This window comes from Semicossyphus pulcher, unplaced genomic scaffold (assembly GCF_022749685.1).
Source record: "Semicossyphus pulcher isolate SPU_LCO1_2020_fin unplaced genomic scaffold, fSemPul1.0.p SCAF_19, whole genome shotgun sequence".
Classification (NCBI taxonomy): domain Eukaryota; kingdom Metazoa; phylum Chordata; class Actinopteri; order Labriformes; family Labridae; genus Semicossyphus; species Semicossyphus pulcher.
This window is the reverse complement of record NW_027211692.1, coordinates 11,133,347-11,144,573: the sequence shown is the minus strand read 5'-3', so window position 1 is coordinate 11,144,573 and position 11,227 is coordinate 11,133,347. Positions and strand designations below refer to the sequence as shown.

The 11,227-nt window shown below is 37.8% G+C and overlaps 1 protein-coding gene and 1 pseudogene across 1 annotated transcript; both read left to right on the top strand.

Annotated features, from left to right (window-relative positions):
* Window positions 1-1,728: 1,728 nt before the first annotated feature.
* LOC138596850 (extracellular calcium-sensing receptor-like) lies at window positions 1,729-4,750 on the top strand (annotated as a pseudogene).
* Window positions 4,751-7,244: 2,494 nt separating this feature from the next.
* On the top strand, window positions 7,245-10,482 carry LOC138596808 (extracellular calcium-sensing receptor-like). Its single transcript, XM_069668217.1, has 6 exons — window positions 7,245-7,381; window positions 7,513-7,798; window positions 7,904-8,722; window positions 8,844-9,065; window positions 9,186-9,309; window positions 9,590-10,482. Exons 1-6 carry the CDS (start codon window positions 7,263-7,265, stop codon window positions 10,480-10,482), a joined length of 2,463 nt encoding a protein of 820 aa, XP_069524318.1. The 5' UTR covers window positions 7,245-7,262.
* Window positions 10,483-11,227: the final 745 nt, after the last annotated feature.

Here is an 11,227-nt window from a genome sequence, read left to right as displayed (position 1 = left end):
TAAATAAATAAAACAGAAAAGGTAATCGGAAAAAATAAAGCTTATCCATATTGTAATTGAAATAAAAATAGATAATTATAATAGCACTGGCAAAAGACATAATTCAAAAGAAAAATTACAACTTTAACAGTAATATTTTATAATATCATAAATACAGAATCTGTTATGCATTATATGATGGTAAAGCTGAAAATGACCTTTAGAAATTCGTTAATTCAGTTCAGTAAACAGATATATGTGAGGTCTTAACAACAACTAAACAAAAATAACAATATTACCATATTTAAAGTAAATTAAAGATGCAATAATATATGGAAAAAAATTGTGAATATATGGGAAGGAAACTTGACAATAACAAAGTAATCTAACATCGTCGAGGCACTTGCACTGGCTCATTTTCAATACGTAATTTTTTTCTGTATGAGTCAACACATTATCTAGTTGCATAAAGCTATATCAAGTTATAACGTGATAAATTATATTGTTATAACATGAAAGTTATCAAGTTATAACGTGATAAATTATATTGTTATAACATAAAGCTTATCAAGTTATAACGTGATAAATTATAATGTTAACTTAGCAAGTTATAACAGGATAACTTTAATTTCATATATTCCGACTTGCCTAGAGTATATTCAGACTTTCATTTTATAGTTGGGTTTCATTTATTCAACACATTCAAACCTTTATTCTATATATTCTATTAAAAATTGCAAGCAAACTATATATATTCCACCTGTTATATTAATATATTTGAACTTTTTTATATATTTTATATATTTAGACCTGCATACAGATATTCAAACTTTCATCTTATACTCAGGTTTCATTTAGTTTTATTTCATGTTATATTTTAATTAGTATATTTATATACATTTTATTTTATATATTCCTTGTACAACAAATACATGATTTTATGTCATGGCTAGACATCTCATGGAGAACCTATTGTACTGTTTATGTGATAGTTTACAATATACCAAAGTATCTGAGTATTACAATCCGTCCTTTACTGCTCTGAAGGTTGCGGAAGAAAACGAACAGTCAACATGTTTCAGCAGGTTGTAAGCCTGCCAGCCTTATGGTAAATGGACTGTACTTATATAGCGCTTTTCTAGTCTTTGCGACCACTCAAAGCTGCTTTTTACTGCTTATCTGAGTGACTATTACTGGACAGTGAAGCATGTCCGCACCCGATTGTCATTGTTTATTAATAATCAGGCTTTGTCTTCCCCATGTCAATGAGCAGGATCAATTTCTTTGAAATGCAGTGAAGCAAGAAAACCGAATTCTTTCGAGAATTGAGAGTGCGCTCACATTGGCTGCTGATATGTCCTTTATGGTAAAAAAAAACTATAAAAGGTTGACCTTCACTTCAGATTTGTTTCAGCGAAGGGGAGGGTGGCTCGTGATGGGTTGGATCACAGTTATCTTATTTATTCTGCTAGCAAGGACAAAGTCAGAGAACCAAACATGCAAAGTGATTGGGCAGACAGGGTTCATGGAATTCTCAAAAGAAGGTGATCTTTTTATAGGAGGTGTTTTCTCTATGAGTAGTTCACGCAAACTGGTTGATAATGGCTATCAAGCATTTCCATATGCATACTGCACAAGGTAAGTCAAAATGTGTATGTTTTGTTTGACATGTGATAGGAAAAAACAATGTTTCATGTGTTGAGTTAAAGTGTTGCAAAATGTGTGTCTATAATAACTGGTTTATCTGTAATGGGTCAACAATGTGTTTGAAGGTTGAATGACAGGGAATTGAAGTTTGCCCGCACTGTGATGTTTACGGTGGATGAGATCAACAAAGATACTAAGCTCCTCCCTGGAGTAAGCCTGGGCTATAGGCTATACAACGGATGTGGAAGTGAAAATCTCATTCGAGCAGCTGTCGAAGCTGTAACTAGAGAGGATTCAAACGGCTGCAGTGGTCAGATTCAGGCTCTCTTAGGTCATTCTTCCTCTGGCGTGAGTGAAGACATAAACATCATAGTAAGCCCGTTATCCATTCCACAGGTGAGCAGAAATATGTTTTTTTTATATTTCACAAAAAATATGTAAATTATTTGTATTGAACTTGTTTATTTTTATTTCTTGTGAAGGTGAGCCATCTTTCAACCTGTGCCTGTTTAAGTGACAAAAGATTATACCCCACGTTCTTCAGAACTGTACCGAGTGACCAATTCCAAATCATTGGCCTGGTGCAGCTTATGAAATACTTTGACTGGCGTTGGGTGGGGATTATTTACTCTAAAGGTATGTATGCTGAGAAAGGTACAGCCGAATTCACCAAGGAAGCAAAGAAAGAGGGCATATGTGTTGAATACATATTGACTTACAGTAAGACATCTACATCTACCAAGTTCGAAACTATTTTGAAGACTCTGAGAGAATCCTCGTCAAAAGTGGTTCTGTTGTTCATGTCCTTTTATTTTACTAAATCATTCCTGTCCCGAATTGACGAGTATAACATAACTGGAAAGCAGTGGGTTGGCAGTGAGGCTTGGATCACACAAGCGGACCTGGCCTCTGTCGAGAGGAAGAACATTTTACAGGGGGCAATGGGCTTTGCTCTTCCTGAGGCGTCCATACCGGGTCTTGGTGAATTCTTACTCAACTTGAAACCTTCTGATGAACCCAAGAGTGCAATGATTAAAGCATTCTGGGAGAAGTTCTTTGACTGCAGTTTCTCTCCATCAAATACAACTGCTATGTGTACTGGCACAGAGGATCTAATGATGGTCTCAAATGACTACACAGAGGTGACGCATTTCAGGGCTGAGAATAATGTGTACAAAGCTGTGTACTTGGTGGCATATGCCCTGCATGCACTATTGCAGTGTAAAAATGGCTCAAATCCCACTACAGGAAATCCATGTGTGAACAAGAACGAAGTCCAGCCTAAGCTAGTAAGTTCTTTATGTGCTCAAGACAGTATGCTTTTATATGTTTATGATATTAAAAATCGACTAGGTATTCAGTTCGGGTTCCATTTTAATACTAAATGTGTTTTCTCTTTTGCTATCAAGTTGTATGTATCCTAAAATGTGCTAATTGTCCCTCCATAGGTGTTGGAACACATTCAGTATGTGAACTTTACAACACCTAATGGGGCCAAGGTTTTCTTTGATGAAAATGGAGACTCAGTTGCCCAGTATGACTTAGTGAACTGGCACATGGAAGACGATGGTTCGGTTAAGATTGTAAATATCGGTCAATATGATACCTCTTTTCCAGAGGGGAAAAAATTTAAACTAAAGGACAACGCCAAAATTGTTTGGGGAGGAAACAGCAATGAGGTAAAGTGAACTCAGGTAGCATACGTAACCTAGATCTCAGCACCCAATGTATTCCATACTGACAGGGACTAATCTGTAAAGGGACAGCTGATCTGGATACTCTGTGACCACCACGGTTGATGTGTCTTAAGGAGTATCCTAGCAGCTATCCGGGGTCAGTCCTAAACATGTGGAATATGTAGGGTGGAGAGGTAGTCTTGGCAGGGTAGAGAATCCCACTATTTTTTTTTCATTTTACAGTTTGTTGCATTGTTGAATTATTACACGCTGTGTTTTGTTTAATTAGGTTGTGAGGTCCGTCTGCAGAGAGCCGTGCCCACCGGGGACTCGTAAGGCCATAAACAAGTTAAAGCCTGTGTGCTGCTTCGACTGCTTTGAATGCCCCGAGGGAACAATAAGTAATCAAACAAGTCAGTAAGGATTTTTAAGTTAAATTAATTCATGTGTATTGTGTTAATGATGAATGGATAATAGATGTTTTTCATTTTAATAAAATGATTGTATTTCTGTGTGATTTCACTTCTGTTACAGATTCTCCAGAGTGTTTAATCTGCCCTCCTGAATTTTGGCCAAATATAAAGAAAGATCAGTGTCTTCCAAAGCCCACTGAGTACCTTTCATACAAGGAGATTATGGGGGCACTTTTAACTGGATTTGGCTGTGTTGGTGTTTTTTTCTCTCTTCTGACATCAATAATCTTTTTGATCCATAAAGAGACTCCCATTGTAAAAGCCAACAACTCTGAGCTGAGCTTCCTGTTGTTATTCTCACTAAAGCTGTGTTTCCTGTGCTCTCTGACCTTCATTGGCCGGCCCTCCGTGTGGTCCTGCATGCTGCGACACACAGCATTCGGCATCACCTTTGTTCTCTGTATCTCTTGTGTTCTGGGGAAAACTATAGTGGTTTTAATGGCCTTTAGAGCGACACTTCCAGGGAGTAAAGTCATGAAGTGGTTTGGTCCGACGCACCAGAGACTCAGTGTTCTGACTTTCACCCTCATTCAGGTTGTGATTTGTATACTTTGGCTAACAGTCAACCCTCCATTCCCAAAGAAGAACATGAAGTACTACAAAGACAAGATCATCTTAGAGTGTGCCCTGGGTTCAGCTGTTGGATTCTGGGCTGTGTTAAGTTATATTGGACTTCTTGCTATCTTGTGTTTTGTACTTGCTTTTCTTGCTCGGAAGCTTCCAGACAGCTTTAATGAGGCTAAGCTGATCACCTTCAGCATGCTGATATTCTGTGCAGTCTGGATCACATTCATCCCAGCATATGTGAGCTCCCCGGGGAAGTTTACTGTAGCTGTGGAGATATTTGCTATTCTGGCTTCCAGTTTTGGTTTGCTCGTATGCATTTTTGTTCCAAAATGTTACATAATAATCTTCAGACCAGAACGCAACTCAAAAAAACATTTGATGGGGAAAATACCACCAAGAATTCTTTAATCTGTAAATTTAGTGTCCTTCAAACCAAATGGTTTTGTGTGACAACAAATAAATCGACTTTACTGCATAGTCTTATATGTAATGTAGAAACTCAAGATGTTATACTTGGACCTTTTACTTCTTGTGGCGTATTCAATAAACTGCATACACTGACTCTGTTTTTTTCATTATATTTGACAATAAAAAGTAGACAGTGTGTGATATTTAGTTTGTAACGTGGCATGAAATCCATGTTGGATTTTTATACATACAATAATGAAACAAGATAGGGGAAACACTACATTCTCCTCCTATGTCAACAACAGCCCTAAGAGTGTCCACCGACAAAGCAGTTTTTAGTCAAGCCAATCAGTGGCCTTGTATAGACAACCCTATATAATAAAAACCCTTAGTTCTATTGAACTTTCACAGGTGACAAAAAAATTATTACAGTGCAGTTTTCTAATGATATAATATTGTAGCAAAAATAAAGTTACAGTGAGACACGTCTGAGGGAAAGGGCTTATGGTACATGTGGTTGCTGTACAGTGTCATCATACCACTTAGCATGCACATTTAGAGTATTTAAATTTAAATAATGGAGTAAAAGTTGCTATCATAATGTTATGGCTATACAATATTAATACTAATTGGGGTCATTAATGGTAAAAAAAAAAGAAAAAGAAAAAAAAGTGGACTATGCAACAACCATGGGACCAACTCAGCGATCAGAGTTAACCTGGAAACTCTAACAAGCAAAGGATAAAGAAAAAGAGCCCTGTTGAAGGAGGAGGCAAAAGAGGAAGATCTAGGTAGATAATAGGTAGTAATTCAAGCTTTGAACTCCAAGTGGTTCCACCCACACTAGGTCACTAGGTGGTACGTCTTCTACCTAAAGCTCAACTCATCTGCACAAGATATGAGCTTAATGAAAATGGAGTGATCCAGTTTTCGGATGCTTTACAGATCAACGAATGGATATGAAAAGAGATGTAAGGGGAAGTGGTCAAGGCGAACACTTGTCTGATGTGGCTGCTTTAAGTTGATTCTCTCTGTTAGAAAGTCTGGAAACTTCTTCTTAACGAACTCATCATTTACCGCTTTGTACACGCATGTTCAAGGCTGAACTGTAACGCTGCCATTCAGCACCCCCTTTCTGTATAAAAGGTACAAAGATGGATTTGGGGAGCAATGTCGTTAAGCCGACAGTATGATCTCATCATGAATACACACTTGAAGAATTATTATACTGGAGGATAGAAGGATAGAGTTATGGCACATGTGATTTGCTACAAATGAACAGCATTGTCAGTGTTGGCCAGCAGATGTCAGTGTGTTAACTATATGTTAGACATTTCTGTTTCATTACAGTTCTTTGAAAATGCTTTACAGATCTGGAATCCTTTGTTTTGCCATCAATGCAACAGGCAGCTGTACATGCACTTGCATAAAAAGGACTTAAGACTGAGAACAAGAACTCTTGAGGAGTAAAGTACATGTTACTGCTGACCAATCAGACACTCTTGGCTGATCTGTTTAGGCCATTCACAACTGCTTTGGAACTGAGAATTGAACATTAATATTGTAAAATACTGAAAAGCCTTTATCAACAACAAATCAAGGTCAATTCTGAGTCGCTTTAGCATGAACCTGTCTAAATTGATCATACTTTTAAATATGTTCTCACCCAGTGTTATATATATAGCACTCAGTACCATGACAGTTACCATAAATAACCAACTCATCTTTCCTCTGGCACTTCATCTGCTCCCCGCAAAAACAAAAACCTCCCTCTTATCAACTAGCTAACCTTAAATTCACTACACAACGCCAGTTCTCGGCCTCTTTTTAATTACCAATAATATTGGCTACATTATATTTCACATACACAAAAATCATTTTAAAAAAACAACAAAACTTCACCTTCTATGCAGATGACTGTTAATGTTTATCTAAGTTATCTGATGTTGAGATCAAAACATTTTTGTTAACTCTGGGGACCCCGTGCTGTCCTAATATGCCATGAACAAAGTGATAAAGTTTGTGAACACGGAGAGACCACATTGAATTTGTCGACAAAGACAAAACAGAATTTATTTCATCCCCCAACTTGGAGCGTCCTTCACTTCTGTAACAACAAATCAGCCCACTACTTTAACATTTAAAATGTGCCACCAAATTTTATATATATTGAAACTATCACATAATGTTTAAAAAGTCTTCACTGGACACAATTAACACAAGTCAACTTTATTATCTTTAAATTTCTCATTAGCATACTATTTGACGATCCCTTCTCTGTTGTACTAATCTTATCAATCTAAGATTGGTGTGTCCTGTGGGAGATAAATCAACCTCTTAAGAAGAGAACGCATCTACCTGCACCAAGCAGAGTTGTTATAAGAGCTGTGTTCTCATCTTTGTCAAAATATGACGAACAAACATGCATGAGCTGCAGAGAGCTATTGTCTTACCACTGTTTGTCCTCTACCTGAAAACAGTTTCTGGTTGTGAACTGTTGGGTAGATTTGACATGCCAAGCTTGTTCAAGCAGGGAGACATAATGATCGGAGGGATTTTCCCGGTTTTCAACAAAGAGATAAGTAGCACTTCTACGTTCGAGAAAAAGCCACCTGGAGTGAAGTGTGTGGGGTAAGTTTTCATACATCTGACTTTTGTAAACCTTTTCCATTCTGTTCTGTGATCATACCAAGTCATTTGTATACAAATATTCAGCAAAAGCTCTGCAACTTAATCTCTTTCAATGACCTAAACCTTTTAAGATTTGACCTGCGACCTTTTCGTTGGACCCAAGTGATGATATTTGCTATTGAAGAAATCAACAAAGATCCTGCTCTCCTGCCAAACATATCTCTTGGTTATAGGATCCTTGACTCTTGTGCATCTCCTACAAATACTTTACGTGCTGCAATGACACTGGCGAGTAGACCAGAGGAGAAAGAGCTGACTTTGCCGTGTGTTCCAGCTATATCTGCCCTCATAGCAGAGTCAGGGTCGACTCAGTCTCTCGCTGTGGCTGGAGCTCTTGGACCATTTCAAGTGCCAATAGTAAGACAACATTTTTATTGCATTAGTGGTTTGTGTGACGTGATGCTTTTGTAGTGATTCTTTTGTGGTGTTTGTTTCAGACCTCTCTTGGTGTTCTTTTAATAGGTAAGTTACTTCTCGACATGTGCCTGCCTGAGCGACAAAGCTAAATATCCTACGTTTTTTCGGACAATCCCCAGCGACTACTTCCAGGCAAAAGCTTTGGCAGCACTGGTTAAACGTTTCGGCTGGCAGTGGATTGGAGCCATACAGTCAGACAATGATTATGGGCGCGATGGGGTCCAGGCTTTTACTCAAGAGGTTAAAAAGCAAGGGGTTTGCATTGCATTTGTCGGGACGATTCTACGTACATACACTATGGATAAAATTCTGGATGTTGTGGATATGATCAAGAAGTCAACTGTCAAGGTCATCCTCGCTTTTGTTCCAGAGGGCGACTTTTACCCTTTGATGAAAGAGGTTGTGAAACAGAACATTACAGGAATTCAGTGGATTGCCAGTGAGGCGTGGATAACAGCAGCTCGGCCCTCCACACCTGAAATGTACCAAGCTTTTGGTGGAGCCTTGGGTTTTGTGGTGCAGAAGATGGCTATTCCAAAACTGAAACCATTTCTTACCACCATTAGCCCCTACACTGATCCAAGTGCAGCCTTTGTGAGAGATTTCTGGGAGATTATGGTGGGCTGTAAACCTGTTTCATCTGTGGAGCTCACAGAGGCATCACTTGAAGTGTGCACGGGCAGTGAGACATTAATGAATTCTCAGGATGTGTTCTTCAATGTCACACAGCTCAGAGTGTCTTATAATGTGTATAAAGCAGTTTATGCCATTGCTCATGCCCTGCATCAGCTTGTATTCTGCCAACCAGTTGGAGGACAAACAGGGAGGCCATGTTTGAATTTATCAGAAATTCAACCCAAAGAGGTGAGAAAGAGTGCAATATAATCCCAACACCCAAAACTGTGTGTAAATAAATAATCAGTATATTTTTCTGTAGGAATTATCTGAAGATGAACACCTATAAACAATCTGTTCCTTTCCTCAGGTCACTGAACACCTACAAAGGGTGAATTTTAGGAATAAGTTTGGTGATGATGTGTTTTTTGATGTCAATGGTGACCCTCCTGCTTCTTATGATGTTATTAACTGGCAGCTGAGAGATGGGCAGGTGCAACATGTAACAGTGGGTCACTTTGCCTCTGCTGCTAACGGTGATTATAAGCTCAGCGTCAAAGAAGAAGAAATTGTGTGGAGGACAGGGAAAATGGTAAATGGAAAATTTTTTAATGCATTGGTTTATGGGTGAATGACCAATTGTATGGTTTGAAAATAAGATCAAATGAATATTGCTGCACTAGTATTGCATGGTTTACACTTTTTCCCCCAGGTCCCGATTTCGGTGTGCTCTAATGTTTGTCCAGTAGGAACCAGAAAAGCCCAAATAAAGGGAAAACCCAGCTGCTGTTTTGACTGTATCCCATGTGCTGATGGAACTATAGCCAACTCAACAGGTATCAAAAACATAAATGTATTAAGTCTTATACATTTGTGATTTTCTTTCTCATAATTTTACATGAATTACAAAAAATATATATACAACTTTGATATTGAAATTTGGTTATTGGAAAATGTACTTTTCTAATTTGTTTAAACTGTAGAGGGCCGAACACTTTGCTTGTGTCTCTGCACTTGTATAATCTTTTTGCTTAGAATTTTGAATAATTTTACTAATTTTCAGCAAACACTCAGACACAAAAAATAATTGTCTTTGTTAATGTTCAACAGGTGCAGTGGACTGCACACCCTGTCTACAGGAGTACTGGTCCAATGAGAGGAAAGATGAATGCGTTCCTAAAACAATTGAGTTCCTGACATATCATGAGCCGATGGGAATAGCTCTCACGGTTGTATCCCTGCTAGGGGCTTCCCTGTCACTGGCCACAATGATTGTCTTCATCGGCTACAGAGAAACTCCTGTCATAAAGGCCAGCAACTCCGAGCTCAGCTGTTTCCTGTTGTTCTCCCTTTTTTTGTGTTTTCTCTGTCCCCTCACTTTCATCGGCAGACCCACAGTCTGGACATGCATGCTGCGCCACACAGCTTTTGGAGTAACATTTGCACTTTGTATTTCCTGTGTTCTTGGGAAAACTATTGTTGTCGTTACAGCTTTCAAAGCCACATTTCCTGGCAACAAAATTGCAGGAAAGTTTGGTCCTGCACAGCAAAGGATAATAGTTTGCTCCTGCACTTTGATTCAGATAGTGATCTGTGTGTTGTGGCTGAAATTAAACCCACCTTTCCCAGACATGGTTTTCAGATACAGCAATAAGAAGATTGTTTTAGAATGTAACACAGGCTCTGAGGCTGCTTTCTACGCAGTGCTGGGGTACATAGGGATACTTGCAATAATATGTTTGGTCCTGGCATTTCTAGCGAGAAAGTTGCCTGATAACTTTAATGAAGCCAAATTTATCACATTCAGCATGCTGATATTCTGTGCTGTCTGGATCACCTTTATCCCAGCTTACGTCAGCTCTCCTGGAAAGTTTACCGTAGCTGTGGAGATATTTGCAATTTTGTCATCAGCATTTGGCTTATTAATTAGCATTTTTGCACCTAAATGTTATATTATATTGATCAAGCCAGAAAACAATACCAAGAAACATGTCATGGGAAAACTGTAAACATTAAAAAAAATTCTCCTTTTAAGATGATGAGTCTGCTTTGTCTAACTTTTATATTATGCACCGTAGAATAAGATTTGCTTCATATCATACATAAATTAAATCACATTGAATCCGAAATTTAACTAGCAAATGTTCTTCACATAAAATTCCACTAAAGATATGCTGTACCCCAGATGCAAACCATAGTGGGAAATTATTTCTTGATATGTATTACTACTGAATGCATAATATATTAATAATTGATAATATAATTATATTGTATACATTACTGAATCATTGTAAGTACTGTGTAAAACTGAGTTGTTTAGTCATAAAAATATGAGTAGCTTGTATATTGTAACGCAATATAATGAATTAAAAGTGTATATAGGAAGAATAACTTTGTTATTACTGCTTGGAAAATAAACTCAAAGTTTTATACAAGTTTTTTATTTCATACAGATATACCAGAAATACAAATGAACACAATTGTTTTGAAAAGGTACCAGAGTGATAGGGCTACAAGATATTAAGCTGCCCACATCAGCATGAGGTTCTGAATTATCCGATTATAATATATATAGAGAGAGATTTTATATTATACATTATTATTAGATATGTAGATTTTTTTCTTAGTGACCAAGAGTCGAACTACTACCGTTCCAGCTACCAGTGCACAGTCTGTATTGACTGGACTAGACTCGACATATGGACTGAGGAACTATTTAACATTTCTACATACACAGTGTTTTAGAGGAAATCA